This window comes from Fukomys damarensis, unplaced genomic scaffold, assembly GCF_012274545.1.
Source record: "Fukomys damarensis isolate Sample0158 unplaced genomic scaffold, DMR_v1.0_HiC HiC_scaffold_14, whole genome shotgun sequence".
In the NCBI taxonomy this organism is placed as follows: Eukaryota; Metazoa; Chordata; class Mammalia; order Rodentia; family Bathyergidae; genus Fukomys; species Fukomys damarensis.
This window is the reverse complement of record NW_022900926.1, coordinates 71,815,787-71,835,614: the sequence shown is the minus strand read 5'-3', so window position 1 is coordinate 71,835,614 and position 19,828 is coordinate 71,815,787. Positions and strand designations below refer to the sequence as shown.

Sequence of the window (19,828 nt, the reverse complement as noted above, 5' to 3'; positions counted from 1 at the left end):
TGAGAATAGTTTGAAATGATTTGTTTTAATTATAAAGGGTACTAAATATATAAAAGTATGTATGGCAGATATATGTAGGCACTCACTACCACATTTAAGAAGTAGTATTATATATTTCTTTAATCCATAACATTTTTTATTTAATGGAAGATCAAATGCCCCAAAGATAGCCTAGCATGATGGTACACATCTGTAATTCTAGCAGGAGGATTCCGAGTTTGAGCCCATCCTGAACAACTTAGCAGTACTCTGTCTCAAAAAGAAAAAAATGGCCAGGTGTGGTAGCACACACCTGTTGTTCCAGCACTTGGGAGGCTGAGGCAGGAGGATCAAGAGTTTGAGGCCAACCTGAGCTACATAGTTAGTTCAAGGCCAGCCTAAACTACATAGCAAGACCCTGTCTCAAAAATAAGTAAATAAATAAATAAGTTAAAAATGGACTAGGGATGCGGCTCAGTGATATGACCCTGAGTTCAGTCACCAGTAAAAAAAAACAAAATAAAAAACAGCAAGGGTGTTGTAAATTAAACATAATAGAAACTGAATATAGGAGTAAAAGATTAAATATGCAACCAAGAACTGTCGTGTAAAGGTACAAGATCCCAATGATGAATGTAACTGTACTGTAAAATGTACCAATAACCAATAAACTCAATGAGGAAAAAAATTAAAATTAAAATTAAATTAAATTGAAAAAAAAGATTAAACATGCAAAGGTGGTAAAGGTTGATCCAGATATTGAGAAGGTACAAAGCTATCAGTGAAAGCTTAGTGTGCATAGCAGCCCTCTTTAAAGTGGATCTTTTTGATGGATGTTTTCATTTGTTAAATACTTAAATTAAATTTGTACATCGTTTGGAACTGCTCTAGGTCACTGACTGATGGCTATCTCAACAAAACATCTTAAAAGGCAGTTTATTTTCCTGGAAGATGAAGCTTCACTGTTAATCATGGAAATTCTTTATAACAGGGTACCACTCTGATCAAAGGGAAGGAGGAAAGTATTCAGAAAATGAAGGCCAAACCTTCAGTAACCATCCATTTGATCTGCATCCCAGATCACTCCTGACCTTGAGAGCTAATAGCTGCTGCTCAGTATTTCCACTTGGAGGTCTCACAGGCAGCTCATATTCAGCACATCTAAGACCAGATATGTGATCTGTCCTTCCAAAACCATCCACTGTTCTCTCTTCAGAAAAAGCAATGCCATTCATCCAGATTTTCAAGTGAAAAATTTAAGGTTCCCTCTTTTACATCCTTGATGAGGAGCCCTCACCGAGCTCCCCCATGGATGCCTCATTCCATCTCCTGCACCACCACCTTAGCTAAAAGCATGACTGAAAGGGAGTGGAGAAAGCAGTTGCTCTCCTGAGTAGTCCATTCAAAAGTAGACTGTAGTGGTTAAAAACAAAAAAAGCTGAATATGCTTTGCCACTCCATCTGTCACCTCCTAAGCGGTGGTGGGAATCCTGCCCTTTCCCTTAAGTCTTAATGGGCTTGGGAACACCTCCACCAGTAGCATATTGTAGCAGTGGAACTTTGTGGCTTCTCAGACTAGATTCTAAGAGTGTCTTGTGCTGCCTGTTCTCTTGAAACACTGCCTCGATCAGCTCCCCTTAGAGCACAGCCAACATACTGCAGGAAGCCATGTGGAGGCTCCAGGTGAGTTGCTGTGGTTGTCAGTCACCTGTGGAGGGAGCCAGTGCAGTAGCACATACCTAACTGTGTGTGCGTGCGTGAGTGAGTGCGTGCGTGCGTGCGTGCGTGCGTGTGTGTGTGTGTGTGTGTGTGTGTATAAGCCATCTTACTGGAATGGATCCCCTGTGATTCACCTACCCTGTACCCCAGCTAGTTAGATCATCCCCAAACCTCTGAGTCACCCCAGCTTTTCTGGTCTTCCCAGGCTGGTCCCCAGATATTGTAGAGCAAATATGCCATCTTCACTGTTGGCTTGGCTCATCTAAATTCCTGACTCACAGAATCTGTGATCATAATGAAATGGTTGTTCTTGTATGCCATAAGTTTGGGGGTAGTTTGTTATGCAAAAACAGATAACTAGAAAATGGATCTCTTCAACATTTTTTTAAGATGATACTGGGACTTGAACCAAGGGTTCAGTTTACCAGAGCTACATCTCCTACCCTTTTTATTTTACTTTGAAACAGTCTTGCTAATTTGCACAGGCTGGGGTCCAATTTGCAATTTTCCTGCCTCAGCCTCCATAGTAATTAGGATTACAAGTATGTGCTACTATACCTGGCCCCCTCAAAAAACCTGAAGACAATTATATTAATGTGATGGTTGTTTATAAACCACACTGCAAAAAATGTGGCAAGAAACAATATACTTTCAAAATTTCACTCATTGGATCCTAATAAGAGGTTGTGCTAGTCAGCTTGGGCTACCATAAACAACAGAAATTTATTTTCTTATACTGCTAGAGGCCAGAAATCCACGATGAAGGTTTGAGCATGCTTGGTTTCTGGGGAGGGCTCTCTTCCTGTCTCCACCCCATCAAGTTGAAAACCAAGTTAACATGGTTACCAATCGGCTTCTTTCCTAGACCGTAATAACTGTAAGGCTCTAGACTCCGGCTTTGCTCACTGGCACAAGCACCTAGAACAGTATCTTGTGCATAGAAGATACTTTCTAAATCTTTAGCAAATAAAATAGAGGAAATAGAAATGGCTAATCAATGACTTCCCAAGTTTGAATGAACTTGTTACATATTGTAACTTAGATCAAGACTGTTCCCCAGCCCTTAGATGCTGTTAGTGCGGTTTTAGGAAGGTGACTGAACCATGGGGGCATTATTAGCTGACTGTTGGAAGAGGCAGGTCAGGGCGGGGGTCAGGGGGGTATCCCTTCCTGCCTCCTCCCTTCTCCCCCTCCTTCCTGGCAGCCATGATGAGCAGCTTTTCCCCCACTGTGCCTCTCAGCCACACGGTCCTACCTTGGAGCCAGCCAATCATGGACTATATCCATGTTCCAAAATAAACCTCTCCCCCTTTAAGCTGTGCAGGTCGGGTATTTGTCCCAGCAACAAAAAGTAACTAAGACATATGATAACATCACAGGCAAATATAATTTTGCCCAATGGTAAAGAGACAGTCTCATACTTGACTTATAAATGTGTATATCAAAAGAATCTTTCTTAAAAAAAAAAACAACCTGGCAAAATATTTAAGAGACTTCAAAATGTTCAGATTTACAGAATTGGGCTAGGGATTTAGCTCAGTGGTTCTGCCACCTGCCTCGCAAGCGCAAGGACCCAAGTTCGATACCCGGTACTAAAAAAAAAAAAAATATTTACAGTATTAAGCAAATAACTGTCCTTGTAGAATTTGTCTGTGGTAGCCAGCCTCTGAGACCATCCCCAATGACTGCCACCTCCCATACAGCAGAAGTGATGGTTTGTCACTTCCAAGATTAGGTGTCCACTTGCTCTCTGGGGAAAGCCAACTGTGCTCACGTTTGAACAGCACTGCAGCGTGGCCCAAATGACAACTACTCAAGCCAACTGCCAGCCAGCACCAGTGTGATCTTGGGAACAAATTATCTAGGCCCTTTATACGATGGTAGCCCTACTCAACAGCTTAACTGCTACCTCATGAGAAACCCTGAGGTGGAACCACCTTGCATGGCCGTTCTTGATTTCTTGACCCTCAGAAACTGAGATAATGTTATTTTAAGATGACAGGTTTTAGGGTAATTTTCTATAGAGCAGTAAGTAATATATTATTCTAAGGAAATTCTCCCTGAAATGTTTCAGTAGTTAATGTTGGCATGAACTGACTTCCTGGAGGGGGATAGATTTTCATCGTAGGGAGTGAATTCACTGGCATGCTTTCAGCAGCAAAAATGGAAAACTCAATTAAATAGATATAAAAGTAAGAAAATGTATTCTACTCTACCTGAACACATGGAGATAGGCACCAGGGATAGTTAACATGACAACTCAGTGGTATCAGGGTTCTCTCTGCATCTCTGTCTCCTTACTGTTATGTTTATTACCCAGATGGTAGCAGTCTGGCTGCAGTAGCCCTCAGTATTCCTTATCGAGACAGACCAGTGACCTCCAGAGAAAACAGTTCCTGCTTCTACTTGGGTCTCTGAAAGGTGTCTCTCATATCTAATTGGCTAGATTTGGACTACATCCCCTCTCCTAAATTCGTCATTAGCAGAATCAGTAAATACCTAAACAAAATGAGAGTTTTGCTAGTTGGGGGCTAGAGAATCAAACCTGGTGAGCCACTCGTCCTGTGCACAGTAAGGAACAACCTTGCTTTGCTTTTGAGCAGCACATACCGTTCTTGCCTTTCAGTTCCCGCTGGCCCGTGTTACTTCATTCCTGTTCACCTCAAGTACAGCACTCAGCCCATCTAAACTGCACATATAATCATGTCCTTCTGACTGAGAACAGCTCCCTAACACCTAAACAATTAGGTCTAAATTTCAGGGCCTCTCACCCATTGGCTAGTCTCAGGTTTTCTCACCTACATCTTGCACTATGTTTGAACAAAATAGAATGAATATTGGTAACCTGAAGTTATCCCCTACCTTATTTTCCTAGCTAATTCCAGCTTATTCTTCGGAACCAAACTCAGCTAAAAGTCAAGCCATCACAGCTTCCTTTAGCCCTTCCTTGATTGAATTATTTGCTCTTTGCTCTGAAATTTTTTCATTTCCAGTGGCTTTACAATCATTTAATATTTTTCCTTCTCCCTGGCTGAACCTCTCTGAAAGGTCAAGAGTAATGCCTAATAATTTTCAGATCTCCAGTGCCTGCCATATAGTAAGCACACACAAAAATCAGTGACACTGTCTACTGCACATTTACATGATACACCAAGCTCCAGTCTCCTCTGGGCATTTTGCAGCAGGGTACATTTTCTCTTTGGTGCTGTCCAGTTTGTTCATCTCAAAGAATTACTGCAGATTCCCTCCCACCCTTATCTTGCAATCCATCCTAAAAGTGCCTACTACCCTCCGGCCGTTTGAAGTGTCCCTATCCCAGGAATACTGGTGGTAGGAAGGATTCATGCTGTCAAATAGGGCTTCCTTTGTCCCATCCTCTGCAATAAGGAGGCTGGCATGCATCTTAGCAAGAGCTGACTGGTAGGGAGGGGAGGGAGAAGCTGGTCTTCCCTCCACCAGATGATGCCTAGATTTTTAAATGTGTCTAACTTGTAAGTATAATTTAACAGCTCTATGTATTGAATTGAAACACTTTTAAAATAATTTGAATTTCATTTCAAACCTTACCAGTTTCTTTTCCATAATTTACATGGATAAAAAGCTTCTGGGTACCCACTTTACTATCTCCCATTTGACTGTAATATAAATCAAAGCAAATCATTTCATCTTGTTAGATGATGTTAAAATACTACGCTTTTTTCTGTCTCTCACGGGACTATTGAAAATATACTTATCATATCTGCTCTTTCTAGCCTTTTTACTTACATGTTTCTGTATCTCTTCAGTAGATATTACTAAAAGGCTTAATGTATAGCATTAAATGTTTTTGATACAATATAAAACATGTCATTTATTCTTAAACACAGCCTACTTTTTAAGCCATAAAAGAAAATTAAGCATTGCTTATATTTTTGTGTTAAGCAAAGGAGAACCCTATTGCTGTATATCAAAGACTGCTCCTTACAAGTGTCTCATCTTAGTCACAATATGATTCCCCGTCCCCCTGCACCAGTATCTAACTCAGGACCCTGCATTTGCAAGGCAGGCGTGGTGCCACTGAGCTAAACCCCGGCCCAGTCACAATATTGTGTTAAAACCTCTTTACATAAAATGAGAATGATGATACTTAGGGTTTGGGGGGCCTGGTATGTTAAATGATTTGAAAGCGTGTAATTAGCTTCCTGGAAATACTAGATTTCATTCTCTTTGCTTCCTTCTAATCCCTAAATATTGAAACTTTCCTAAGCTGTTTTTTTAACAAGACTAATAAACTCTTCTGTCTTGTTTAGCTTCTCAAAATAGTTGAAAGTGGTAGTACAGAGCAGACATTTAGAATAATGACGTGTGAGGCCTGGGTTTTAGCTTAGTGGTAGAGAACTTGCGTATCTGTGAGAGGCCCTGGTTCAGTCCCCAGCACAGGGCAAGGGCAGATTGCCATGTACCTTGAAGAGATCTACTCACATACCCAAGGCAAATTTAAGTCACATTTATAGAGGTAGTAACCCAGAGTATGAATCTGAAGTGGGCAGCATGAAAAGGAAATACTTGCGAACTGTGCATATGTGGGTTTGTTTTTGTTTTTGGTACCGGGGATCAAATTCAGAACCTTGCACTCGGGAGACAGGCAGCAGAACCACTGAGCTAAATCCTCGGCCCCTGTGTATGTGTGTAGTGATGGGGATCAGCATGTTCACACATGCTTGGTACATACTTAACCATGACCACATCTCCAGCCTCTGCATACTTTTTTTAAAAGTACTCTGAAATTCCCCAGAGAGCCAGTTACTGAGTTTCCTTAACTCTTCTATTCTGATCATATGAAAGGTCGCAGTTTGGCCCAGCAGACTCTAGTTGAGCTTTGACATCTTCCTGGGCCAATTAGTTTGCCTGTGTTCCATGGCCACGGACCTGACCTTTAATCCCAGATCTCCACTGATACAAATGCACTTTGCCCTCCTGTGAATAGATACACAGGAATGTATCACCACTACAAGAAAAGCAGCTCAAAGTATATATCTCCCAGACAATAAGTAGCAGAACAGCGTATTGTATCTGAGATTAACACCAATGCCTCTCTCTCTCAGGAGAACATCGTTTCACAAGCTTGGGAGTTCTTTCCTGTGTTACTTGAACCAGCCTTATTTGAGCAAAAAGGTCATGAGACAGAGAATCATATTTTTCTAAATTAATGTACTTCTCTCTGACACTCACTATGTTGACATACAAGTGTGTAATATATATTACCTTTCTGAAGAAAAGGAAATTTTGTCAAAAGTAAATATTCACTGAATGTGTCCTCCTTTTATATACAATAACTCTTCAGTAAACGCTACATTATATATATAGATAGGTAGATGCTGTAAGTATATCTAAATCTCATTTATTCTGACTATATTCACTCATTTCCACCAATTTTTTTTTTTTTTTTTTTGAGACAGGGTCTCACTATGTAGTTGAGACTCGCCTGGAACTCTGTAGCCCAGGCTGGTTTTGAACTCACAGTGATCCTCCTGCCTCAGCCTCCTGAGTGCTGGGATTATAGACGTGAGCCACCACGCCCGGCTCCACCAATTCTATATGCAGTGGTTAGGTTGGATGTTGACCTTATAGGGATATTGATTCAATATTCATCCAGTTCAGTTTGCAACCAGAATTGTGGAAAGAATTGTTTGTGAATCAAGGTACCACTATATCCAACATATAGAGATAGTAATTTAGATGTGATTATCAGGGTGGGGAAGTAGCTCAGTGTTAGAGTGTTTACCAAGCCTGTGCAAGGCCCTGGATTCAATCTCAAATGCTGGCTGGGCGAGGTGGCACATGTAATCTCTGCACTCAAGAGGCTAAGGCAGGAGGATCACCACGGGTTTGAGGCCAGCCTGGGCTACATAGCAAGACCCTGTCTCAAAAAAAAAAAAAAAAAACTCAAATATTATGAAAAAAAGGAGGGAAGAGAGGGCATGAATATGGTTGTTATACTAATTATAATATGGTTGTTATACTATTCTTGGTATTTTACAATTGTACTTTGGCTTTTCCTTTGTAATGAAGCATGTTCTTATAGTATATATATGTGGCAAACTGACAAAAATGAATAGGGGGATTTTTGCTTTATTAATAATCAAGTTCATAATAGGTAATGCTTCCATATTCAGAGAATAGTGTTTCTATTAACTTAGGAATAGAATTATTAATTTATGGTCAAATTAACTTATGGTAGTAGATTTCAGGGGACTATAAATTTAATTCTTTCTTGGTTATCTGAATTCCCTAATTTTTTATTACTTTCATAATTTAAAATACCTAAATGATGAATAATGAAATGTCTAAATCTCGATAAATATATAATGAACAAAATTGAATTTTTGATAATTGGATACATTTGTTAATTTTGATAATTGATATACACATTCTTTCCCTGGACTGTGAATATCTTGTGGACAAAATTATCTATTAATTTTTGTGTCTAAATTGCTTTGCAGAGAGCCTGACCCATGCTAGAACCTCAGTGAATGTTTATGTATGAATAAATGAAAATGGTATACAAACCATCAAAAGTTAACCGACAGAAAAATGAGAGAAAATGAAAAAATGGAAATAAAGTGTTTGTAAATGGGGAGGGGAGAAGGGGGTGAAGGGAGGGCAGGGACAAGGGGAAAAAATGAGAACCAAGACCTGTCATATAGAGGTACAAGATCCCAACAATGAATGTAACTGTACTGTATCCCTAAAATGTACCGCTAAATTCAATTATTTAATTTTTTAAAAAGTTAGCTGACAGGCATATAAAGGTTAATTTAAGGATTTGAGATGAAGAAATTTAAACTGCTACCCTCGTTAGCTTTTTTTTGAAACAACTTCATTGCAATGTAGTTCACATAGTATGTTAGTTTTTTGTCTTTTGGCCAAACACCTGGCAAAAACAACTTAAGAGGAGGAAGGTTTATTTTGGCTTACAATTTCAGAAGGGTAAGGCCATGGTCAGCTGGCTCCATTGACTTTGGGCCTGTGGTGAGGCAGAAACGTCCTAGTGGCAGGGCATGGTGGAGGACAATTGCTCACCTTATGACAGCCAAGAACCAGAGAGAGAGAAGGGAAGACCAGAGAGTAAGGGGCCAAGGACCCAGGGAAGTCCTACGCCAACCTCCTCTTTCCCTCCTTCCCCAGGAATGCCGTCACCACCCTGATGAAGTAAGAGTCCCCATTATCCAATCGCTTACCCAAAGCCCATCACCAACCAAGCATTCAACACAGTGAGCTTTTGGGGAAAATATTTTGGATCTCGACTGTAATACATACCATAAAATTCACCCATTTCCAGTCCATAATTCAGTAGTTTTTCAAAATTTTGGGGCTAGGGCCAGGAATTTAGCTCATTGGTTCCGCCTCCTGCCCCACAAGTGCAAGGTCCCAACTTAGATCCCCCAAACCAAAAAAAAAAAAAATTGGGGGTCCAAGGATTTAGCTTAGTGATGCCTCGCCTGCCTCGTAAGCACAAGGTCCTGAGTTCAATCTCTGGTACAGCAAATAAACAAATAAATAAATAAATAAAATTTATCAAGTAAGTGATACAGTCATTGACATAAATAATTTTTTTCAGCTTTAATTGAGTTTATTGGTACATTTTAGGGATACAGTACAGTTACATTCATTGTTGGGATCTTGTACCTCTACATGACAAGTCTTAATTCTCATTTTTTCCACTTACCTCTGCCCTTCCTTCACCCCCTCCTCCCCTCCCCATCTACAAACACTTTATTATCATCTTTTCATTCTCTCACATTTTTTTCTTTTCCCTTTTTACTCTTCCCCTACCCATCCCACCTTCCCTACACCTTTAGCTCCTTTCTTCCCATTTCTAAATGTCAGTAATCTTATTAGAATCTTATGCATTGTTGCAGAATATTCACACCAGGGAAACTATTTGGTATTTACACATGTGGGACTTATTTATTTCACTTAGGAGTATATCTTCAATATGTATCCATTTTCCTATGAATGAATCTATTCTCTCGCTCTTTATGGCTGAGTAATATTCCATTTTATGGAAAAACCACATCTTCTTTATCCAGTTTCCAACGGATGGGCAAATGGGCTGTTTCCAAGATTTAGCTATTACAAACTGTGCCGCTATAAACATGGGTGCGCATACTTCTCTGTGATATGATTCTTTTAGTTCTCTTGGAAAGATACCCAGCAGAGGGATGGCTGGGTCAAATGGAACCTCCAGTCCAAGCTCTTTGAGGTATCTCCATATTGATTTCCATAGTGGTTGCACCAGTCTGCACTCCCACCAACAATGGAGAAGAGTTCCTTTCTCCCCACAACCCCGCCAACATTTGTTATTGTGTGATTTCTTGATAGCAGCCATTCTTTGTGGGGTGAGGTGGAATCTCAGTGTTGTTTTCATCTGCATCTCTCGAATGATCAGTGATGTGGAACATTTTTTCAAATAATTTTTAGGACATTTTCTCACACACTCCTGTACCTTCATGCCCATTTACAGTTCCCACCTCCAACCTTAGGAAACCACTATCCTCCTCCATGTCATACAAATAGTATCATACAACATATGTGGTCTTTTGGGACTGGCTTTTTTCACTTAGTGTGTATTTTTTGTTTCGTTTGGTTTTTTGGATTTTTTGGTACCGGGGATCGAATTCAGGTCCTTGCGCTTGCGAGGCAGGCAGCGGAACCACTGAGCTAAATCCCTGGCTCTGTTTTTAGTTTTTTTGAGACAGGGACTCACTGTGTAGTTGAGACTGACCTGGAACTCACTATGTAGCCCAGGCTGGTCTCGAACTCACAGCGATCCTCCTGTCTCAGCCTCCCGAGTGCTGGGATTGCAGGCATGCGCCACCACACCCGGCTTTCACTTAGTGTGTTTTTGAGGTTTATCCATAGCATATATAAGTAGTTCTGTATTTTTTATTGCTAAATAGCATGCCATTGAGCCTGGTGTGGTGATGTATGCCTTATAATCTTAGCAGTACGGAAGCTGAGGCAGAAGGATCACCACAAGTTCAAGGCCAGCCTGGTGAGTTCAAGGCTAGCGTGAACTACATAATGAGACCCTGTTTCAAAAATAAATAAATAGCATGGTATTTTATGGATATATCTATGCATTAGCATTTAAATTTTAGCCAAAAAATAAATCCCACGACTGCTTAACAAATGCAGTGGATAAGCAGGGTTCTCTTCATTTAACAAACATCTGTTGGAACTTAAATATGGCCTAAGTGGTTAAAAAAAAAGAATATGACTAAGACCAGCCTTTGGAGAAACAAATATATGAAGATCATACCACAGGGACAATTAAGTGTACTGTGTTGAAATATAAATATTTGTCAAAAGAGGAAAATATTTATGAATTTGAGAATATTTCTGAAAAAAATAATAGTGGATATATACAGCTTACTGGGAATGCAAGGAAATTATATTCCTTTTAAAGAGAATAATATTTTTAAATCACCATAGTAAGACAATATATATTTTATTCAAGAATAACCATTCCGCCACCTGCCTCACAAGAGCAAGGATCAGTTCAATTCTTCAATTCCTGGTAAAAAAAAAAAAAAAAAAAAGAAAAAAGAAAGAAAAGAAATAACCAATTTGTCCTATATTGCTGAAATGCAAGCTTAATGGGATATTTTAGGTAAGAAATAGGCTAAAAGGTATTGCTCTTGGGCCAGGAATGTAGTTCAATGGCACAGCACCTGCCTGGCAAGCACAAGGCCCTTAGTTTGATTCCTGGAACATTAAAAAAAAGTATTGTATGTTACTATAAAAAGGAAGGCCTTAATTGGGCATGGCAGTACATGCCTGTAACCCAGCACTCTGGAAGGCTGAGGCAGGAGACAATTTCAAGCCCAACCTGGATGATTTAGCAACTTAGTATGACCCTGTCTCAAAATTTAAAACTTTTAAAAGGGGATGGGGATATAGGTCAATGTGGAGGTCCTGAGTTCAATCCCCAGTACTACAAAAAACAAAAGAAGAAGAAGAAGAAGAAGAGGAGGAGGAGGAGGAGGAATAAAGAGGAAGAGGAGGACGAAGAGAAAGAACTTAAATATGCTACAAAGTTTCTCTTTTTCTGTGGGCAGGAGAAAGCATTAAGATCAATTATTTTGGGCAGTGGAAAAAGTTTAATGTTAGAGTGCTTGCCTAGCACATGCAAGGCCCCACAAAATAAAAGAAAAAAGCTATTTCAGTTCTTTATTATAACCAAGATAGAAAGGTTAGAGGAAACTAGAGAGAGAGATACCAAAAGAAGATAAGACATTCAGTCAGTACTGCACATTTAATGCACTGTATTTACTACCAATATATCCACCTAAAGGAAAAGATAGCAGGACCTAGAGAGATAAGTCTTCCTCAAATGGGAAGAGGATCAGAGATGGGAGTGAGTGGGGAGTGGGGATGTGCCGTGTGCGTGCACCAACACCACCCAAGGACTGTGAGCAGTGTCCTGCAAATATGTATTAATAAAAATAAAAACAGAGCCGGGCATGGTGACGCCACACGCCTGTCATCCCAGCACTCGGGAGGCTGAGGCAGGAGGATCTCTGTGAGTTCGAGACCAGCCTGGGCCACATAGTGAGTTCCAGGTCAGTCTCAAGCACAGAGTGAGACCCTGTCTCAAAAATAAATAAATAAATAAAATAAGAATAAAAATAGATATCCACCTAAGTATATGTCCTCCAGCCATTTGAAGACAAAACAGAGTCCTGGTTTAAGAGTGGGGAGGGGAAGTAGATGATTAAAGATGCATTGAAGTTTGAGGAGAGACCAGAAACCATAGGAATCCTGCTGTGCTGCCAGAGAGGACAGCCAGTGCGGAGGCCTTAAGGAGGAAATGCCTAGAATATTTGAGAAACATCTTAGAGACCAGTATGGTTCTGGCTTATATTTCTAAAAGATCACCCTGGAAACTGGGTGAACTATAGACTCTAACCTTGTGTGTGTTCCGTTTCACTGTACATAATCTATAACATTAATTCCCAGTTGTGAGGTCGCTGAGCCTCAGGGCAGATACATTTGTAACTTTGATGTATATGGCAAAATTTCCATCTGGTTTCCACTTCACCAACCGTGTTAAAGAGGCCAGTTACTTCATAGCCTCACACACACAAAGAAAGAAGCTTTTGGGAAGTGGTAATTTTTTTCAATGGGTCAGAAGCCACAAAATCAAAATGGTGGCGAGGTTGCGTTCCTCTTGGAAGCACTCAGAGGAAGTCCTTTTCCTTGCTAGTTATCACCTACATTCCTTCACTGATGGTTCAATGTTCTATCTCCAAATCCCCATCAGCATAGCATTAAACTCTTTCTCCTTCTGTCATTTCATTACTTTTTATGACTCTGACCCTGATTGTTCCTTGGTGATTGATTACATTTTGCCTACCCATGTACTCCCTCATCTCAAAATCCTGAATTTAATCACACCTGAAAAGTCCGTTTTGCCATATAAGGTAACATTCACAGGTTCCAGGGATTCGAATGTGGAAGGGTTGCAGCGGGGAGAGGCACTGGTTGTTTTCCTGTGATAGTCTCCCAGCTTGCTTACGATCTGTGCGGTTGTTTTGCTTTTGTTTTAGCCATTTGGAGTTTATCCTGGTAAACAGTGTGAAATACAGATCAGATTTTTTTTTTCCAAACAACTCTTTCTAGTAAATAGTACCAGCCTCATTTACTGAAAAGTTCAACTTTACCCTAAAATATAGTGTATTCCTATATATACCTTTGTTGCTTTTTGAACTTTCTATTTTGATCCACTGTCTATGTAAAAAGTATACTTTTATTTGTGTTTTGTTTTGTTTTTGTTTTTGTTTTTTGTTTAGCTAGTTGGTTTTTGGTTAGGGAGGGTTGTTTGTTGGTACTGGGGATTGAACCCAGGGCCTTGCATCTAGTTATATCTCCCACCCTTTTTTTATTTTTCTTTTGAGACAGGGTCAGACTAAGTTACCAAGCTGCTCAGTCTGTCAGAGTCCTAGGATTATAGGTATGTGCCACCACACCTGGTTAAAAGTACAGGGTTTTTTCATAGTATGTCATAGTATCTGGTAGGGCCGACAAAATTTACTCTTCTCTTCTACCCCCTTCATCCATGCATACATGCAGCACCTTGCTGTTTTTTTTTTCAAGGTTTTCTTTGCTATTATTATTTATTTTTCCATATGAACTTTAGAATCAACTTGCCTGATTTTAGGGAGGGAAGGGTATTAGTTTCGTTGGAGTAACTTTATGAGGTTAGATCTTACTTTCCTTGAACATGATATTCTTTCAAGATACTTTGCTCTTTCGGTGGTATTTTAATATTTTTATATCAATTTTACACATGTCAAATTTATTCCCAGCTTTTTAATCTTTCTTTTTGTATATAAAATGGAAGAAACATTTGTAACACTTTGTAATTAGTTTTTATGCATGAAAGCTATGGTTGATACATTTATGGTGTTAATTATGTTATTAAGTTACATACTGCTACTTTTCTCACTTTCTTATTTATAGTTGTTTTTTTGGCTGAGTCTTTTGTTTTTCCCAGTTATGTGTCTTCAAATCGTGAGAATTAAACTTTCTAAGTTTTATATTTCTGCCTTTCTCTGTCTCTTCCATTTTGTTATTAAATAGCATTGGTGTTGTATGCATCTGTCTTATTCCTTACCTTAGTGAGAAGGGCTTATAAAAAATATTTGCTGGCTTTGGGTTTCTCTCTTGCTATCTCTCCTCTCATTTTTTTTGTTGTTTTTTGTTTGTTTGTTTGTTTTGTTTTGTTTTTGTTTTGGTACTGGGGATCGAACTCAGGCCGTTGTGCTTGAGAGGCAGGCAGCAGAACCACTGAGCTAAGTCCCCAGCCCTCTCTCCTCTCATATTAAAGAAATACATATCAGTTCCTGTTTTACTCTTTTATCCAAATAAGTTCCTATTTTACTCTTATTTCAAAAATAAGTGTTGAATTTGTTAAATGCATTTTTAATATAAATAGGTTATATGCCTTTGCTTAAGTGCCCCCCCATACCGGGGATTGAACTTGGGACCTTGCACTTGCAAGTCAGGCAGCAGAATCACTGAGCTAACTCCCCAGCCCCTGAAGCTTTTTAATATGACTTGTTAACTTTTAATATTTTAAAATACATTCTCAGATTCTAAGTTTAAATATGCTATCATTTATACCTCATGTTCTATAAAGTAGGCCTTAAATTTTTGCAGTATTTCTCTCCTGTGTGGCTTTTCATCATTGCCCAATGCTACCATGCCTACTTATGGCAGTTGCACATTATAAAGGGAGCTTTATTTTTGTTCAAAGACTCAGTAAAATTAAGCTGAGAGTTTGATTTGGCTCATCGGTTAAAGAATCCCCTCCCCATAGCAGAAGAGGTGGGGCTAAATCTGAGCTGGCCGTTTAATGGTGCCTGCTTAAATTCTCTTAAAATAGTTTGTATTTTGTCTTCCAGTAATGGTGAAAGAAGAAAGAATACGGTCTGAGCACCGGAAGAAAAGTGTTGGGATTGATTAACCCTTCTGGATGAGTTCTAGTTGGTTTTAGGTTTCAAAGAAACACTATGAAAACATTTTTTGTACTTCTGTTTCATCCTTTCTGTCCTTAGGGATCCCGCTGTGTAAAGCCAAACTGTCCAATATTGAGCACTTGAATTACAGCTATTGATATGTTTGCACTGTAAAATGCACACAAATTTTATATATAAATAATTTTATATTATATATTGATAACATTTGGATTATTAGAATAGATAAAATATGTCTTGTTTGTTTGTTTGTTTGTCTGTTGTTTGTTTGAGACAGGGTCTCACTATGTAGTTCAGGCTAACCTTGAATTCACTATGTAGCCCAGGCTGCCTTTGAACTCAGGAGATCTTCCTGCCTCAGCCTCCCAAGTGCTGGGGCTAAAGGCATGGGCCACCATGCCCAGCTAAAATGTCATTCTTGTTATTAATTTCAGAGCTAGGAGTACAGTATAGCTCAGCAGTAGAGTGCTTGCCTAACTTACGCAAGGTCCTGCATTTGATCTATAGCACAGAAAAAGAAACAAAAAGATTGGCATCACCTGTTCCTTTTCACTGTTGATGTGACTACTCGAAAATGTAATGTTGCACATATAACTTACGTTGTATATCTATTGGGTGGCAAAAGTCTAGAGGTAGTAGGTCTGTGGGTACTTATTTACAGATACTATAGTGATTGTCATACTTTAGAAATTGCCTTTTTTTTTTTTTTCTTTGTACCAGGGCTTGAACTCAGGACCTTGCACTTTCGATGCAGGCACAATGCCACTGAGCTAAATCCCTGGCCAAAGAATTGATTATTTATTTGTTTGTTTGTTTGTTTATTTATTTATTGGTACCGAGGATCGAAGTGGAATCCTTGCGCTTGCAAGGCAGGCGGCAGAACCACTAAGCTAAAGCCCTGGCCCAAGAAATTGCCATTTTATATCTTCCTTTGTCACTTTGTTTCTTATGAGAATAAACTTTGATGACTTCTATAATAATTCCCATTATAATGGGAATGTACCTCCAACAGGAGGTAACCAATGGGTTTCCTCCTCTCTAATTCTTCTGTTTATCTGTTTATACTCATGAAAGTTAAACACAGTAGGTTTCCTGTGTTTTGAAATTCCACTAAACATTCAAGAACTGCTATAAATAGAAATGAGAGTTAATAAAAAAGAAAAAAAAAGAAATGAAAGTTAATTTAGAGGTCTGAGGTCTGCTTTTTGCCTTGTCCTATAGAATATATTTCAATAGAAGTGCCCTACTTCAAAATACAATTTGTTTTAACATTTCTTCACACTTTTTCTACCATTACTCTAAAAAGCAGCCTTCCCCCATTCTTCTAAGGAGAGCTGGAGTTTGGCATCTTTTAGTTCTGTCTTGTTGCAGGATCTTCAGTATTGTGAATAGTTCTTTTCTTAACTCTTTTATTCTTCAAAAACAGAAACAAATTACTCACAAAGCCTTTTTCATCTTGCCTTTTGTTACATTTTCAGGAAAATGACATCACAGACAATATTGGAATATCAACTTGGAAGGAGCAGACGTTCCTCTCCCATGGTGCCTTACTAGCAAAGAGCTGCCAGGCTGCGATGGAATTAGCAAAGCACAATGCTGAGATTCAGAGTACAGCATTTCGGTACGGAAAGCACGTGGCCATGAGTCATAAGGTGTGTGTGTGTCCTTTATCTGTCAGCATACTTAAATAGCTGAAAGTGATAACGGAAACCTTTTGCCATTTAATAAGCTGCTTTTATGTCTCAAAAAATGTTTATTATGTGTTTAAATAGTCTCAGTTGTGGATGGCGATTGTTATGTAACACAAGCAATATGATTGGAAAGTACTGTGTAATTTGGACAGAAAGCTACAGTTTACTTAAGCCACCTTGGTGATGTTTGTCTTTTCTTTCCACCTGAGAGGACTCCTGAGAGAACTCATACAAATTATTAAGTAACAGGTAATATTGCCATTCACAGAATGGAAAAATATTTGTTATTTTTGTTGACATTCCCTTATAGTTTCTTATGGAAAGTTAGTGAAATTTAGTAATATACTGAATAAAATTGAAAGCTTTAATTCTTTTTTCTTTGTGTGTGTGGCGGGGGTGGTACAGGGGATCGAACTCGGGCCCTTGTGCTTGTAGGGCAAGCGGTGAAACCACTGAGCTAAATCCCTGGCTGAAAGCTTTAATTCTAACAACTGATTCATTTTAATAGCATATGAAATATATAATACCTCAAAAGTAGCTGCTTATGTTGTTGCATCTCCGTCTCTTTCTCTGTCTCTCCCTCTCTCAATCTCTCTCTAATATAATTTTAGATTTTTAGTTAGTATATATTTTTGTGATGTTACTTAACAGCTGATAAGTAGGGAACATATATATACATATATATATGCTTATATATGTATATATATATATAATTTGAAGAGTTTGCATATTTTGTTAGTTATTCGTTTATTAGGTAATTATATTTATTAAATCTTTACCTAAATCCTTACCTTGAACTTGAAATTAAAATGCAGTCTGCTACCAAATTAAAAAAAAAAGAATGGGGCTGAGGATGTACTTAATGGTAAAGCATATGCTTAGCATGCTCAAGGCCTTGGCTTTGCTCTCCAATACCTAAGGATGGAAGAAAGAGGGAGAAAAGGAGGAAGGGAAAATTAATACTAAAGAAGTTTAAAGATTATTGACAATCACCCAAAATGTTCTTTTGTTTATTAAAATATATTTAAAATCTACATTCCTTAAGCTTCATTTTTCACTGCATTAAACTGGTGTTTTCTGAATATGACTAAAACATACTAGTGCATGTACATCTTATTGATATAACTCTTTAAACTGCTCCTTCTAGATTCATTCTGACCTCCAACCTTTTGTAAAAGAAAAGGCCAGTGACACCGTGGCTTTTAATCTAAACTCAGCACCTGTGGTTTTACATCAGGAGTTTCTTGGAAGAGATTTGTGGATGAAGCAGATCAGAGAGGTGAGATGAAATCACTCCTATTTTAGGTACTATTAATATTTAGTTGATTTTAAACATAGTTTATATATAATATTTCAGCTATATATCAGCCATAAAAGCATATTTAACGGGCAAAATTCTTGCCCTATAATCTACATTTTTAAGAGGATATTAGTGAGAAGTTATAGACTGCGTTATTGTGTTTTTTATCTGAGTTCTTCGAATACTGCAGCACAACTCCAAAGCCTGTGGTGAATGCTAATTAACTCAGATGAATTTTTTTCTAAAGGTTTTCAGCCATCGGGCTGTGGTAATAGCACCACCCTTTAACTGACGGCAATTTCCCATCTGTGGACTCTCTCACAAGCTGCAGAATTCCAGGAGCTCCGTCTGTCAGCTCTTTGGGTTATTTTAAAACAAACTTGGACCTTATACACTCATTCTGAGGCATTATCAAAGATGAAAGCAGCATGGTGAAATGAGAAGGGTAAAGGGGCTTGGATTGGGTGAATCTCCCACCTTTTGGAGGCATGAAGATAGAATAGGAGAAGGAATTTTTTGGTTTTCTTTTAATTTAGAAACTCCAGTGTAAAAGTTCTTGCCTTCTTATACAGAGCTTTATGAGATATACTCACCTGCGTGGTTGTGATTGGTTGGGTTAATCTGAGGCCCTACACTGGGGAAACCAGGCACCACGGAGGACAGGGAAGATGAGGGTAGATACCCTATTTACAGCAGATTGCCGTGGCCAGGGATTTAGTTTAGCTCAGTGTTTTCACCACCTGCCTTGTAAGCACAAGGACCCAGGTTCAATCCCTAGTACCAAGAATTAATAATAATAATAATAAATTAAATTAAATTAAATACAGCAGATTGCCATGGATAGCAGCATTCTGAAAGACAGGTTTCCCCTCTCTCAACCTTTTTCTTGTATTGACCCTCAAAATGCTAGCAGCCAGCTTAAAATCTTGCCTAATCACCATGTAGAAACCTGGAGGAATCCTTTCTTAGGAAACTGTCAAACCCACGAGAGAGACCTGCAGATGTGGCTATTTGGGCCATTCTCAGTAAACATGCTATATCCATTGTCAGTCCTCAACAGCCATACCTGCCAGTCAGCAAGGCTCAGTGTGCTGTTATGCACAAGAAACTCCAGCTGCCTCACTGACAAAGAGAATAAGTTACAGAAGACCACAGGGCTTCCCTGAGAAAGAAAAAGTCAAAAACCAACTAATGAAAAAGGAGACTCAAAGGAAACAAAAATGATGAAAGGAAAGAGATATTTTCAGAAGCACTTTAGCAAGATTTTAAACTGATATTAGAAGAAGTGATTATAAAATATAATCAGAATTGCTGGAGCCAGGTGTGATGGCGCATGCCTGTAATCCCAGCACTCAGGAGGCTGAGGCAGGAGGATTGCTGTGAGTTCAAGACCAGCCTGGGCTACCTAGTGAGTTCCAGGTCAGACTTACCTACATAGTGAGACTCTGTCTCAAAAAAAAAAAAGAATATAAAACAGAATTGCTGGGCACTGCAACCCCAGTACTTAGGAGGCTGTTACAGGAGGATCTCTGTGAGTTCAAGGCCAGCCTGGACTACACAGTGAGTTTAAGACTAGCCTATATTACATAACAAGACCTTGTCTCAAAAAAAAAAAA

General features: G+C 39.0%; 1 protein-coding gene across 2 annotated transcripts in view; it reads left to right on the top strand.

Moving 5' to 3' along the window:
- The window catches only part of Pdss2 (decaprenyl diphosphate synthase subunit 2), a 273,893-nt gene that overhangs the window by 206,053 nt on the left and 48,012 nt on the right, over positions 1 to 19,828 (top strand). For both annotated transcript variants that reach the window (XM_033763426.1, XM_033763427.1), the window contains exons 5-6: positions 16,700 to 16,873; positions 18,060 to 18,191. In XM_033763426.1, the coding sequence (XP_033619317.1) occupies positions 16,700 to 16,873; positions 18,060 to 18,191 (306 nt within the window). The remainder of the gene's footprint in view (positions 1 to 16,699; positions 16,874 to 18,059; positions 18,192 to 19,828) is intronic.